A 15,774-nucleotide genomic window follows, 5' to 3' on the forward strand; every position below is an offset into this window, starting at 1 on the left:
AAAGGGTAAGTCAGCAACACCTGCTGCCATGTTTTCTTGTCATGTGTCTTTAAGCACTCTCCAGTCCATTCCCTTACTTCTGAATGCTCTTAGATCTGAGCAATGAAAACTTGTAGCAGATGAGAGAGGTCGATCAGATACGGCACAGCAGAGCATCCTTAGCGCTGATCTCTGCAGCGAGCTGGGATGCCTCTGCCCCATGTGACTGAATGATGGCCAGAAATTGGTTTGTGAATTTTGAGACACCTTTTTGTATATGGGTGTGGTGGTTGTTTTTAAATGAAAGCATTATGGTGTTGATGTATGGCTCCATTGATTCCAGTGTCCACTTACTTTTGTGACTTCTTTGAGATCATGGCCATTTATTTCAAAGGTTTTTGAGGTATGTGTCTGTACAGGCACATGAAGTATTTAATGCAGATATTAATACCCAGAAATGTTTAATGTAAAGCAGGTAACTCCAGGTAAAGAACTGGAGGGGTATAGTCCCAGTCGTACTTTGTTAATGTATATTAAGTTCTCTTTGTGCATGCAGTTGATGATCACAAATTACATACTACTTTTCTGGAGGATTCTTGCCTCACTTGTTGAGATCACCTAGTTTCATTAATTTTATTTTTCCCTATAAGTGTGTGTCCTCAGAAATACTAGATTTCCTTGGAGATATACATGTATCACATGCAACTAGCTAGGAAGCCCAAATACAAAAATACTTTTTCTCTTGCGTTCGTGTTCATAGGTGCAGTGAGTGTTGGTGTCAGTAGTGAGAACTTGGGTCAGTGCATTTCTGAAACGTTTTGAGGAGCTGTAGGAACATACAACCTGATGGTGTTATGTCTGGTTTTTTAAAAATAATGCTCCATATGTTTTAATCCCATTCTTTTACTTAAAGATGTAAAGACTGCTTCACTGTAACTGGTGAATAAAGTGGACTTGGAATGTTCGGTTAAAGTAGCACAGAAACAAAGCACATGGCATTGTTCAGCCTGGAACAACCCAACCATCTGCTTTCTTTCAGTAAGTTTTAGTCTCCTCTTGAATGGAAACAAATTTTTAGATGTTTCTCTTCTAATTTTTGTACAGGCTATGAATGAAATGAATGGGAAAGAGATAGAAGGGGAAGAAATTGAAATAGTGTTAGCAAAGCCACCGGATAAGAAAAGGAAAGAGCGTCAGGCTGCCAGACAGGCCTCCAGAAGCACCGCGTGAGTGTTCATCCCTGTGTACCTAACGCTGCAGAAGGTGTTCTGCTGTGAAATACGAGCTAGTTTAGAAGAACTCGAATGCCTTTTGTTTTCTCCGTGTCGTGTATTGTTAATCAGCAAGGGGAAAATTGTACTTACTCTGGGAGACTTTTGAAGAGAAATAATTACATGTTTCTTTTTCTTACTAGGTATGAAGACTATTATTACTACCCTCCGCCTCGCATGCCACCTCCTATTAGAGGCAGAGGCCGTGGAGGGAGAGGTGGATATGGCTATCCCCCAGATTACTATGGCTATGAAGATTATTACGATGATTATTATGGTTATGACTATCATGACTACCGTGGTGGCTATGAAGATCCCTATTACGGCTATGATGATGGCTATGCTATAAGAGGAAGAGGAGGAGGAGGAAGGGGTGGGAGAGGTGCCCCTCCACCACCTAGGGGGCGGGGAGCTCCACCACCAAGAGGTAGAGCTGGCTATTCGCAGAGGGGGGCACCCATGGGACCGCCGAGAGGAGCCAGGGGTGGGAGAGGGGGTCCCGCGCAGCAGCAGAGAGGACGTGGTGCTCGCGGAGCCAGGGGCAACCGTGGGGGCAACGTAGGAGGCAAGAGAAAGGCAGATGGGTACAACCAACCTGATTCCAAGCGCCGCCAGACCAACAACCAGCAGAACTGGGGCTCCCAACCCATCGCCCAGCAGCCGCTCCAGCAAGGTGGTGACTATGCCGGTAACTATGGTTACAATAATGACAACCAGGAATTTTATCAGGATACTTATGGGCAACAGTGGAAGTAGACAAGTGAGGAGGGATTGAGAATATTGGAAACCTAGAATTGGCTATAGCTGTACATCCTTCAAAACAAAATTGGCTTACTGTTTCATCCTTCAGTAGCGATTGGCTGCCATTTGTATTGGGCTGAAGAATCACTATTGTGTATATACTCGAGTCTCTTAGTTTTCTTTTTTTTTCATAAACGCACTTGGACATTACTGGGCTTGCAGAATTCCTGAACTCCATATGGGGTTTCAATGCTTTTATCATTTTAGGCTTCATTTTAGCAGTTTAAAAGCAGAAAAAAAACACTGTTCAATCATGATTTTGCAGAACCTCTGGTTTTGGACAGGTTTTTTTTGTTGGTTTTTTTTTTTTTTGGATTTGGGATAGACTACATAGAAGTATGCTGTACATAAAAGTAAAAGCTAGTGCTTTGTCTTAGTAGTTCTAAGAAATTACAACAAATTAAGTTTTCTTGTATTGAAAATAACATGATTGTATGTTTTGCATTCCTAGAAGTAGGTTAACTGTGTTTTTAAATTGTTATAACTTCACACCTTTTTGAAAATCTGCCCTACAAAATTTGTTTGGCTTAAAACGTCAAAGCCGTGGCAATTTGTTCCTTGATGTGATTGTATTTCCAATTTCTTGTTCATGTAAGATTTCAATAAAACTCAAAAATCTATTCAAAACATTACCTATTTCAAATTCAATTGTGTCCTAAAACATTATTTCATTGGTAATCCTTGTGAAAAAACATTGTTTTCAAAGTATAACTGCCTATGTGAGTGATCAAATTAATGCAAAATTTCTTGTGCTTTCCAACATGTGGCACTGTGAACATCAGCCTGAAAACTAGGAGAAATTACAGACAGCCCAACGGGCGCTCTTTGTTTAATTGCTGTTCAGTAATGTACCAGCATCGAATTTTGAAACTCCTTTTTTCTTTTAAAAAGTGTTGAAATGTATCCAAACATTCACAGAGATCTAATTTATATATAATCTTCTAATGTGATGTGGAGAAGGAAGCAGAGCCTACAATGGTGTTAATTTTGTTCCTTTTTATTAGGTACTGTGGAGTCCCTCTAGAGGCTATTCTGTTGGCATACAGCTTTATTGTATTATTCAGCGTACAAATACATAGGGAAATGGTCTTTGATCTCGAGCATCTTAGTTTAATTTAAGATAATATTGGACTAGGAATGAGAATGATAAATTAGGTGCTGTGGCACAGTAACGAAATTGCTACAGATAACACAGACACATTCTCCATATTCTGCTTATTTCTGTCTTGACGTTTTAATTTGATGTTCTGCCATGATGAACAATTTGCCTTAGAATTCTCATGCCTTGTAATAGAGGCTGTTTGAAAAAAAGACATAATATCTTTTGGGGGCATTCCTAGCTACATTATGGGCTATTACGTGTTGCTTTGACCCTTGTCTTGGACATTCCCGATGTCAATTTTAACTGGCAAGTCATGACATTGCTCTTCCGTTGCTTCTGAGCCATTCTGTACCCCAATGAAGAACATTTGCTTCTCAAGAAAAGAGAGAAACAAACGGATTGAAACTTTCTCTAAAGAAAACTATTGCCGGACCTCTAAATATCCAAATCAGACCATTGCTCATGCTCGATGTCCAGCATTCCAAACGCAGGCTGTCGAGGCAGTGAAACGCCAGTGCTCAGACTCCTCCCTTGGTCTCCTGCTGCTGTTGGTGTCTGGGTGTGTGCTGTCAGGCTGTGGTCAGAGCTGAGCCAGGCCATGGGGCTGGGGATGGCTGCATGGGCTCAGTTTTGACCTGAATTGAGGTGAGGATGTGTATCCGGTTCTCAAAAATGGGTTTGCCCCTGTGTCAGGTTCTTCCTTTCAAATAACAGAATTGGTCATAAAGAATTTAAATTGGTTTTCATAATCTGTATTTAGTGTGTTAGAGCCCTTTTTCTTCCTTTTTTTAAAAAATTTTATTTTTACTTCTTAAGTGAGTGGGGCCGAATCCTGTCCTCTCTGTGCTCTTACTTGAGGAGTGAAGTCAGAGGGGTATCTCCTGGGTTTATGTTTCAGGCTTTTGCTTATGGCAAGGATCTGGCTTGTAATTTAGTTTTAATAGAAAGATTTGCTATCTGATCAGTATGACTTAATAGCAGTAACGTGGCTTTTGGGGTTTTGAGCAGAACCCTTTATTCCCAGTCAGCGTTTGCAGCTCAGTAACCACTGCAGAGGAGATCTGGGCGAGTTCTTTCTGTGCCGGCAGAGCCACAGTGGCCACCACTGCGTGTTCAGGTGCCAGCGCAGGGAGAGGAGCCAGTGGCCATGGGGAGCGGGGAGGAGGCAAAAGGCTCAGGTGTGACATTCACAGAACAACCAAGGGACAGAAATGCTGGAATTGTCTTCCTCCAGAATTGTGCAGCTGCCATCCTGTATTTATTTCTGCCCAAATCACCATTTATCCTAATAATTTTATTGAATATGCAAAGTGAGCTATATATTTTTACAACTGAAAATGAAAGTCAGTAAAGTTTTTATTTACAAGATATACCAAGTTGTTTGATGATTTACGGATACTCAGATTCATTATCTAAATTTGCAGCAGTGCTATACCGAATCCATAAATTTAGCGCATATGACTCGAGTAGTGGTATGTACTGGACTTGAAGAACTTTAAAAATTATTGGAAAAAAACCAAACAACAGCCAACCTGAACAAAGATACTGTAGCCCAGTGGAAAAATCGACCATGCTTGATACAGATACTCAAAGGAAGAATTTTGCACAATCTTCTCAGCACAATTTTGATACGTAGTCAAAAGAAAAAATAAATTTAAATTTACTCTCGTGCATCTGTTTTGACCATTTCTTCAGTAGAACTTAGCAAAAGTCCTCGTACAGATTTCAGTTTGCAGACCAGTACTCAGCTTTTGTGAGTGTCCTGCTGGCGTTGGAGGAGGAGGCATGAAATGGGATTTTAATAATCATTTGATCACTCATTTATAGCAGTTGCTTAAATGTCTGTATTGATAAGGTGTTTGACTTCAAAATAAGAAGTAGGTTGCCAGATTCCTAGCAATTCCAAAACTTGAGCAAATATTTTTACAGCGATTGTGTTATAGACTTACTTTCACATTATTAACAAAATCAGTTTACTAAAATCGGCTTTCAATTCTACTAATTCATTAAATGTAGTCTGCATTTTTTTCAGAGCATTGAAGGTTCAATTTTTTGTAGGAATTGTTTATTTTCAGGACTCAGCTTCTGTAGTCTAATCATTAAAGATTGACAACTGCATTGCTTCAGCTTTTTCAGAATCAACTCTTAGGTAGCTGCTCACCGCATGATTTTGGTGACTGTATACAAACCTGACCCCTTTTTGTCCCCTCTGCATTTGGACATGAAGCCCATTTCTGTATTTTGAACTACCCCAAAAAAAAAACCCAACTGAAACCAGTAGGCACTCTTCTTATAAGGCTAGCAGAAAAATAAATGGGAAGTCTTGAGCAAAAAGTCTTCAACTGGTTCATAAAACGTGTTTGGCACCTAGACCCTAATGCAGATATATGGATTTTCAGGCAGGCTTAATTATTATCCTGAAATGAGGGTGGCCCACACCCAGAACAGCGAGGAGGCTGTCTTGAAGAATCCCTGATCATGCGGGGCCTGGTTGCAGCATTGGTGTGGTCAGGGATTGCTCACATGGGGAGGGTTTGCTGGATTTAATTCTGTCCTTCAGTAGATCAGAGCCTTATAGAAAGAGTGTACTGAGTTGTTTCCTGTTTTTTTCCTACATAAAAAAGAAAAAAAGAAGTTAGAGCTTCTGTTAACTTAGAATTTGAATGAAGCTGTTGTAGTGTATTGGCTTAAAATGTCTTTTGAAACCCAGAGTGGCTAAGTCGAGCATAGATCAGTTGATAAAATACATACATAAAGTGGGGGGGCAGGGAAGAGAAATCTTAAGCTTCTGTTCTTACTCAAACAAAAGAGTGAAGGTGGATCTGCAATATTTTGTTATTGATCAGGAACTTTGGAAATTTTGGAACAGGAGAATCCCTCTGAAGAAATGTTTTAACAACTTGGAGGTTACCAGAAGCTCTGAAATTCAGACAGTTCGCAATATATTGCATCACATTTTCTGATTTCCAGCAATCTGCAAGTGTCAATTTTGTATTTTAACTCCTTCCTTTTACCTGACTATCAGGGAAGCGTGGTTGAGGCTGACCTGACATGTCATGATGTGGACTTGCTAGGTGGGGTTCGCAAGGGACATTAACCTTGGAGTTATCGGTAAGACAACTTTCTTTCTCATTTCCTTCAGTAAGATTAAAGGGCTGGGGTGGGAGGAGGGAGGAGATGAGCACCACAGACCTAAGCACTGGAATATTGTTGAAAATCTGCCATTACTGTGGAGAGATTCCAAGCACTGAAGGTAAAGGTTAAATTTAAATTGGTCCATGTCCAAGAGGAGCATGGTATAGGTTCTTGCAACTGAAATGAATTTGAAAATAAAGATGATTTGTGCTTCAAAAGAAAACTGGATGCTATTTGAATCATAGAATCATTAAGGTTGGAAGAGACCTCTTAAGATCACCAAGTCCAACCGCCAACCCAACCCCACCATGGCCACTAAACCATGTCCCCAAGTGCCATGTCCAGGTGCTGCTTGAACCCCTCCAGGGATGGGGACTCCACCACTGCCCTGGGCAGCCCCTGCCAGTGCTTGACCACTCTTTCAGTGAAGAAATTTTTGTTAATATCCAATCTAACCCTCCCTTGGCACAACTTGAGGCCATTTCCTCTCGTCCTGTCACACTGAGAGATGCTGGAAGCATAAGAGATTCTGAACTCTTAAATTTTTCCTCTGTAACTAAATCCAGGTATGGGGTTTCTTTTACCCCCTGTACCATGAAAAAGCAAAGAACTTACAGCACACTTCAGAGTCCAAGAATGCTGTTACGAAATGTGTCCAAGTAGATCTCTGTAAAATAATAAAATTTTATCTTGAAAATAATAAAGCTGGCATATCATGAGTTTGGATCATTTCTCTGTTGAACATGATAATGCTTAGAAGGCATTAGTTGATAGAGAATTGCCATTAAACCAAGGTGCGGTTGTAGCGGATCCCATTATAAAACCACTGGGTCTCAGTAATCATCTTTTTTGTGGAGGGGGCAATCCGTTGATTCTAGACAAGCAAATAGCAAAAGCTGAAGAGCAGATACGCAAGCCAAACTCGAAACACTTGGACGTGTTGAATTCCACACGGCGCCTGCTCATCTCCCGCGTTTCCTCAGCCAGAAGTGCCAGGACCGTTCTTGTGCCGACGGTGCGGTTGCGTGGCGCTGAGGAGCAGAGGCGTCGGGAGGAGCTTGCTAGGCTGTAGGACCGTCCAGGTTCAGTCCTTTACTGCAGAGCTGAGCAGCGCCGGTGCTGAGGAAATGGGACTGGTGAGTAGAGGTGTTTTGTAAGGGCTTTTCAGATACGAAGTATTTGTTCAATTCCAGATGAACTTTGCTTGTCATACGTTGATGTGAGACTGGTTGATCACACAGGAGTCCTCAACAGTGTTTCATTTGAAGGATCTTAAACAGAAATAGTCTCTGGATTTTCCCATCTGCATGTGAACAGGAGGTGCAGTAGGATGTGCTGGATGTGCTTGGGTGGGCTGGCTCTGCCAAGCGAAGCAGACGGTGAGGTTGTTACGGGCAAAAAAAATAACCTGAGTGGCTTAGCTTTTGCTCAGGTGGGACTTGGAGATGCCCGCAGGTTTATGCAATAGATCGTACTCCATTCATAAAACATCAGTCTCCTACCAGTGAGGTTTTTGAATTGAAAACACAACTTCAAAATGTATTTCTGTGTTTACAATCTGCCAAACGGCGTTAAATGCAAAAAAAAAAGGAAGGAAGAAAGAAAGAAGAGCAGCCTGAACTTGAGTTCTGCCCTACTTTCTGCAAGTACAACTCCACTTTTTCACCTCCTTAGCACCAGCAGGCATGCAGTCTTTCTCATTAATTTTCCCGTTGAACTTTACACAGAGCCTGTGTAAGTGTAGGACACACAATTACTTCTCTCTTTTTCCACATCTTCACAGCAGTCTCTGTGACAGGTGGTATTTCCATTATAAATTTCAAGGAACGCATATCTGTTGCATCAGTACCTGCTTACGTGAAATTATTCTGATGTACCTTCAGACATTTCAAATTCAGCCTGCAGAAAATGCACACCCAGCTTGAATGTGAGAGGGGATGTGGTGTAAGTATTAGTTTTGTTTTAGGAAAGGAAATGGTAATTCTGGAGAAGGTTCAGCTGTCTTGGTAATGGATGGTCTTTGTTGAAATTCCCTGCTGCGCTACTTTAACTTCTGCAGAAAACGGGGCAGTGAAACGCTGCATGGGCTAAAAGTCCTGTGGTTAAAAATAGTTCAAGTGCATAATTGAAGATGGCATCGTAATTTGTGTACTCGGGAGAACGGAGTACACATTGCACAGGCAGGGATTTGATGTTTCTTGGGCTCACATTTTAACAGTTCTGGATGCAGACTGTGAGCTGAGAGAGTTCTGGGGTGCCACGTTGAGCCCTACATGGAGTAATCAGGTTTTAAAATTCAATGTATTGAACCAGTGAGGTAGAGAATTAGTGTCACTCTTTGCTGCTAGTGAACAATCACCAAAAAAGAGAAGATCACGCTGTTTTAAGTATCCTGTCTGTTTTATCAAGACCAGGGATGTTGAACTCATGCTTGTGTGTTTTCAGTCAAAATCAATTGCAGTTGCAGATTTTTCTCCCCATTTTTCTGGACGAGCTCTTTCCTCCTTTTTGTTCTGCTCAGTGCTGGCAGTAGCAACTCGGAGATCGCAGGAGAGGAATCCTTCCTGCTGTCAGTACTGTGCATCCGCGAGACCGGAGCAGCTTGGACGAGCCCTTGCAAGAGCTGTATTTTCATGCAAACCTTTGAGTGACTTCTGCTCTGTGATGTGTGGATGCTGGAGCCAGTATGCAACTTACCTGCAGGTATTTAGCATGCAGTTACGTTGAAATGCTGCTGGTCTCAACATCCAAACCATCCCAGTTAATGTGATTTTCTCGGAGATCCTGCCAAGGTCAGAAGTCCTGCATGGAGCATTCTGCTTTGAGCAGTGGGAAGGGTTAAAGCGGCTGAAACCTCATCGGTGGTTGATGAGCAGCTTGACAAAATGCATCAGTGTTGCTGTTAATCCAGTTACGGGTCAGTGACACCTTCACTTACTCAGTAAAACCTAGAACCGAACGTAAAGGATTTTTCTGGTAAGGCAGCAGGTCAAGCCTGCTCGTTAATATTTTAGTTATCACTTTATTTCCTGCTTGAACAACCAGCAGCATTTTAGGGTATGAAATAAGCATCCCAGGCTTCCCCGTGTTTCCTGTTTTCTTTGTTTCTGCTGGTTTGCTGGCCGCTGCTGTGCACTCGGGTATTCAGGTTATTTCCACTTAGAGGAGCAGGAGCAAACCTGTTCTGCGTATGTTTTTCTCTTGAGAATATTGGAAGGAAGAGAGGTAGAAAAGCCTTAGAACTGAGGAGGTCTGAGCCTGCAGCCCAGCAGCAGCAGCTGGGGGGGTCCTGCTTTTCGTCAGAAGAACGATTTCCTCTTGTCTGCCTTCTCCTGTGGTAGAGTTGATGTTGAAGAGCTCATGCTGCTCCGGTCCTTCCCACCTGCCCTTTGGTGTGGAGTCCTGTGAGCCTGCGCTGGAAATGGCTGCTCCGAAGGCTGGGATGTGCTGAGGGCAGATAGGCTTTTTTCAGTGCAAAGGAAAAAATAAGTAACATTATGTTGTTAAATGCAGAACAGACGTGTCCGTGGATGTCTCCATGCAGGTTCTAGGTACCATGCATCACATAAGAACAGTCTTACGAAATGCTGGTGAGAATTGCACTCATGTTTCCACCCAAACCTCAGCTGAATCGTCTGAACTCGGTGCTCTGTGTTGGTACGGGAGAGGCTTTAACATCCTTGTAACACACCAGAGATAAATTTATGCATTAACTTTTGTGTGTGATGCCACAATAAGATGAGTTTTCTCTTTGGAAATGTGAGGAGTCTCTTGTGGGGATTTTTGACAAAATTGAGAGCTTTTAGCTGCAGTCAGGTGTCAGTGCAGGGGTGCTTCAGCTCCGATTTCTTTCAGGGAGTGTAGGTTTTCTGACTGATACTGCATCTGTGGTATTAAACACATTACACATTAAACATTAAACTAAAGTAGTCCTAACTTTTAGTCTTGCAAGAAGTTTTTATCCTGCTGTACTTGCAGCTGATCTTTCCGCGTTGTTGTGAACTTGGTGCTGAGGAGATCAAGGCCATGCGCTCGGCATCATGCACACGGGTGGGTTGACCTGGTCTCTGCTATTCCCCTGTCCCCGTGTGATGGGGAGCATTGGGCTCGTCCTTGTCCATCGACTTCTGAGAAGCGTCTGAGGCTCCGTCAGGAACATTTCTGAGTGTTGGAGCAAAAGAGAGCAGTGGCGTGGGATGCTGGAGTGTAGTGACATTTTTTGATACCAAGCTGCTACCTGGAAAAGGCAGGTTAAGCTAACCGCGGGAATCTCTGGATAGGCAAAAAGCAAATTATTTAGCTGTTGTTTTAGAACCACTTAAATAATTACTATTTTGCTTATAGAAATTATTTCCTTCAAGCACTGGGTAACTGGTTGCTTAAGTTTGTTGGCAGAGCTGTAAAAATGGTGTCTTTAAAAATATTTTGTTATAAAAAAATCTATATCGGTGGGGCAAAAGGCTTTTTCTCCTCCAAATAAGCTTTATTTTAAGTACTGGCATTAAAAAAATGAAAGAATATAATCCAGTTTAGTTGATTTGTACCATTTGTATGCACAAATAGGTTTTCTCACTCATATGATCAGTACCCAAAACTGGCTACTGGGAATTTTAGTGCCTTCAGAAAGAGGACTGGGCAAACCAAAATACTTGTAGCTGGTAAGAAGGGATCTTGGAGGACTTGCTTGAGATGAGAGAGAAGAGAGTGGATTGTTGGGAAGAACCAGGCCCTCAGTTTTCCTAGTGCTGGTCAGTACTTCAAGGGCTGTTTCCAGTCTCAAAATGTAGCCATTTACAAGAAGTTGGAGCTACCTTGTCTTGGTTGAAACAGCTTGCGAAGTTGAGTCAGATTTTCTTCACTGGTTCTTGATGGCCTCAGACCCAGAGCAGTCATTAGATTATTTTCCCTGTTAGTTAAATTAAAGTTGAGTGCTTGCCGGTCTTAAAAAAACCCAGCAAAACAAAACAAAAAGTTCCGTTACCACATCTGAAGTGTGCTTCAGGCTGACTCTGGGAGACCAGAGTTAGAAGGGCCTTGGTAGGGTGTTCATGGAAGTCCATCGCTGGGAGTCCAGATGTCTCAACAGCTGACTGGTATACCCCAGGATTACCAGTCCTGTTCAAGAGGGTCAGACACTGGAGTGGTATACATTATGCAAGGGTCCTTAGATGGTGTAAGCACTGTCACACTTACTCCAGCTTGTAGAGCAGTAAGCTCATCAGTGAGCACTGTTGTGCTTCCTCCAGGAGCTTGAGCAGCTGCCTTTTTTCGCGCTCTGTTCGCCAAGAGTTCCAGATTCAGTGTAACATTTTTGGCGGTCACAACTTTAAAAGATGACTTAATCATAAGCATTTCTGTCAAATACTGTTTCTTCTGCCCCACACATTTTCTTTTAGATATTATTTAGGGGTTTACTACAAAAATCCTACTAAGTAATAGCTAATTGGTCTCTGTGCCATTCATTTTGTGTCAGATTTCTGTAGCTCTGATTTTTTTGAATGACTGTACCTTTGGATGATAATAGATTATGTCTAAGAAAGCCATCTGCAGACTGTTGGTGGAGCATTGCAGAGCTGAACACACAGGTAAGAGGAGAAGGTAAATGTCAGCTTGAAGAGGGAACCTGTAGTGCTGTTTCACAGGGAACTCACGACATTTCTGAGGTGCTTCTCACTCTGATTCAGAGCGGTGTTTGGTCACCAGTGCTGCTGCCCCTTGTCAGGGTGAAGGACATTCGCTGCGTGGAGTTCTTGCTACTCTGATACCATACGAGCCACGTGGTGCTGGTAGAGACGTTGAAATGGTGGTGTTTGTAACTTCTCTCTCCTCTTTACTGCCCCTTCTTGGGCTGGGTATGCACCCCTGCTTGTCTGTGCAGAAGGAAAGGCAACAAGTGGCCTTTGCGGTGCTTGGGTCTGTACCACGAGCTGCGGGGTTCGGGTCCATAGTCTGAGGTCTTTTTGAATGGACCTTGCTGTTTTCAAATGACTTTTTGATGCGTAAATGTTAAAATACTGCAGGATTCTTTTATTTGGATGTCTTTGGTATTGTTACCTTATCTACATGAGGTATGAAATCAGGAGTTTCTAATTTTGTCAGAAATTCTAGGTGATACATGTTGAACAGGAATGTAGACGTGCTGATTAGCTGCTTTTGCTTTTAATTGGTGCATTTTATGCAAATAAGCATTTCAGGGCCAGGTTGGACTGGGCTTTGGGCTTTGGGAGGTGTCTCTGTCGATGAGGGATTGGACTGGATGAGCTTTAAGGTCCCTTCCAACCCAAACCATGCTGTGATTATTCCTCATGTCTGCAAAGCATCAAACCATACATTTTCTTTAATTTTCTTTGTATCATTAAACACTTTCACAATGTTTTCTCCCATGCACTTTCTCTAGTGGCGGTCCATAAGAAATAAAGGCGCTTTTTTTCCTCGCCTTTTATTAGTTGCTTGACCGATTCCCAGTTGTACAGCTTTTAGCCTTTTCTCTCTTGTCAGTCAGATATCTTCATCCTACGAGCATGTTCAGAAAGGTGCAGTGCAGCGTGTGAAATCCGAAGGCCATAAATTAAATCCATTTCGCTGAGCCCAAGTGGGGTGTGGGCAGCGATGGCTGCGTCCTCGTATTGGGAGATGCTCAGGTGGGAGAGGTGGCTCCACCAACATGGGGCTTCCTTGGTCTTTTGTTGGAAATAGCGACAAAACCCTTTTAGCACCCGAGCTGAGGGTTAAAACAGAAGCAGCTGAAGAGCATCAAGTGTCGGGCTGTGTCAGTAGGAGTTGCTGCAATGCGGTCAAAACGTGCAAATACTTGAGTAGGTCAAAGGGATTTTTTGGGTATTGGGACTGTGTGGTGCAGGGCTGGCAGCGTGTTGTTACGAACGGGAGGGAAACGCTGCGCTTGTCTGGCTCTGAGCTGCTGTGATGGCTCCACCGCTCCCTCAACCAAGAAAAAATAATGGATTTTAAATGCAATTTCAGTGTAAGAGAGAAATTAAAAATTGGTGCTTTTCTGTCACAGCACAAAGTTGAGCCTCTCATGGAGGGTTTAGGTTTGAGTCTGTGGTGGGAGTCTCTGTCCTTTTCAGAGACAGTGCTTGGAGTGTTTAATCTTTAGCTTCATAACTTTCACTTACTTGAACTTCTTACATTAATTCAGCATTTTCTGTTCTTTATTATAGAAAAGCTGTAAATTGGAGTCCTCTGGGGTTGAGGCATGATAACCTAGCTTTCCATGAACACTTTCCTTGCAAGGTAGGGAAATTGGACAGACTGAGTAGAAATGGCAGGCTTGCTGTGTTTGAACTGGCAGGCCTGATGGAAAGCATGTGTCTGCAAATGTCATCTTTTGAGCACAAAGGTTTTTTACTGAGTTACGCTTCTTTCTGTGCTGATTGTATGGGAGCGGAGGTGAATTAGCTAGGCAAGGTTTCTACCCCGTACTTCTACAGAAAGACCAGCCTTTAGAAAAGCAGGGAAAACAAGGAAAGTTTTGCATTAGACCAGTATAACCAGTCATCTCCTGCATTAGTGGTTCTCCCTTCTGAAGCTCTCTCGGCAGTGAAGGATGAAAAATGTACTATGAAAGCTGTGTGTATTGACCCGTGCAATGGGCGGAGTTTTTAAGAAGCCCTGCCTGTTAACATACAGTGGTTTCAAAAGTGAGTAAAGCTGTACTTAATATGAATATTTATGGAACACCGCATTGCTCCTCTCTGTAACCACCTACTTGACTTCAGGGAGGCTGCAGTGAGCTGCAGTTTACTGATCTCGCACACCCAGCCGTTACCGTACATTAATTGTATCTCCCTGCTGCTGTGCCTTTGCATTGTAGGTGTAAGGTCCGCATCATAGATGTATACACTAACCACTGGAATAAAACCTCTACAGCTGATGCATGTCCTGCCCTTCCTAACACTACAGGAATGTGTTGATTAACCAGTGTTATGTGATACAGCTTGGAAAACTGCACATTTGCTCTATGCATTGTGCCAGGAAAAGAAATTGAAGCTAGTGTGCCTAAAAAGATACAGAAACAGGCTTACTAAAGATCATAAACCCCTGTATTCTCCTAATACCTGTTGTTTAGTACTATCAATTCTGGATCATTCCATGTAGCGGTACAAGTCCTTCCTTCCTGCTTGTCAGGCTGGGGAGGGTCATCCAGACTTGATGTAGTCAGAGATCTGCTTATCTGAAGACATTTCAGTAGCCAAGTACGGCAGCTTTTACGAAGTTTAGGAAATGGTCTTGGTTTTCACTTTTCTATTTTCTCATCCAGAACTCTTAATTTGACTGGCAGTTGGGAGTGAGAAGGCAGTTTTTCCAGACAGCTGTTTATATCATCTCACATAGACCATGGTGATGCAGTTTTACAGATGTCAGTGCCGCAGCAGTGCTTTCTGGTGCAGGTATTTCTCCAGTGCCCCCGTCTGCATTGAGGAGCTTACCCAGGACAACACGGACACTTCTGGTTCCTGGTTTGGCTTCAGTGCAGGTTTTGTGTAGGGTTGGGAGTGATTGCTGTGGAAGTACCAGAGTGCAGCTTTGGGTGTACATGACTACAATGATGCTCCAAGTGGATGCTGTAGGAGAGTGACTCGTACAACCTCTGCCTTCTCATTAATTAAGGATTAAGGGTGGTGGATACCATCAATTACTGTGTGACTTTCTGAATGGGAGGTACTTCCATTAGTCTGATTTTACAGATTGGGAACATGTTGGTTGCATCTCCTTGGTGCTGCATGTGGCTCATCCCTGGAGACACTCGAAGCCAGGTTGGACAGAGCTCAGAGCAGCCTGGTCTGATTGAGGATGTCCCTGCTCACTGCAGGGTCTTGGACCGGGTGACCTCTAAAGGTCCCATCCAAGCCAAAACATCCTGTGGCTGTGTGTTTGTGTCAGCCAGGCAGGCATTCCTCACCAGAAGGAGTGGTAAAACCTTAAAGATGTTGTCAGCAATTGAGCAGGAAGGCCAGGAGGGTGAAATAGGGGAAATAGTTTCAGGTGTCTATTTCCTCGCAGCGATGGACAGTCCCCAGCTGAGGATGATGGCTGGCAGGTTCGTTATTTGTAGGTCCTCTTTTGAGTTAAAAAATAAAATAATCTGGTGGTAATGCCCATACGTAAGGCTAGAAAAGAAGGGCGATAGAGGGGATGTGTACCCAGTGGATTGTGGCTGCTGCTTCTGCCAGCTGAGGATGGGGGTGTAAGGGACGTGACCCGGGTGTGGGTGAGTGGGGGAATTGCACCCAAAGATGTGGCATCTCTTGTGTGTTGTGGGGGCTTTTTGAAGGGCTGCGTTCTGTCTGACCCTGCTGTGAGATCAGCCGGTGTCAGCACACCGGAGCATCTTGCCGTTCCACCTGCATTTGCTATGGTGTGTCTGAAGAGCACGTTTGGGCTCTGCTCCTGCAGGGACTTATCACTCCTTCCAGCAGCTTCCAATTTTGTGACATGCAAGTCAGGCAGAGAAGATAATCTCAG

At 43.1% G+C, this 15,774-nt stretch overlaps 1 protein-coding gene across 1 annotated transcript in view; it reads left to right on the forward strand.

The window, feature by feature from the left end:
• Positions 1-2,680, forward strand: part of HNRNPR (heterogeneous nuclear ribonucleoprotein R) — a gene marked incomplete at its 5' end in the record, with an annotated part of 5,922 nt that extends 3,242 nt beyond the window's left edge. The window contains 2 exons of the mRNA XM_010180987.1: positions 1,084-1,205; positions 1,394-2,680. Coding sequence (XP_010179289.1) covers positions 1,084-1,205; positions 1,394-2,006 — 735 coding nt within the window. The remainder of the gene's footprint in view (positions 1-1,083; positions 1,206-1,393) is intronic.
• Positions 2,681-15,774: the final 13,094 nt, after the last annotated feature.

The sequence above is a fragment of the Mesitornis unicolor genome, unplaced genomic scaffold (assembly GCF_000695765.1).
Source record: "Mesitornis unicolor isolate BGI_N332 unplaced genomic scaffold, ASM69576v1 scaffold21273, whole genome shotgun sequence".
NCBI classification, from domain to species: domain Eukaryota; kingdom Metazoa; phylum Chordata; class Aves; order Mesitornithiformes; family Mesitornithidae; genus Mesitornis; species Mesitornis unicolor.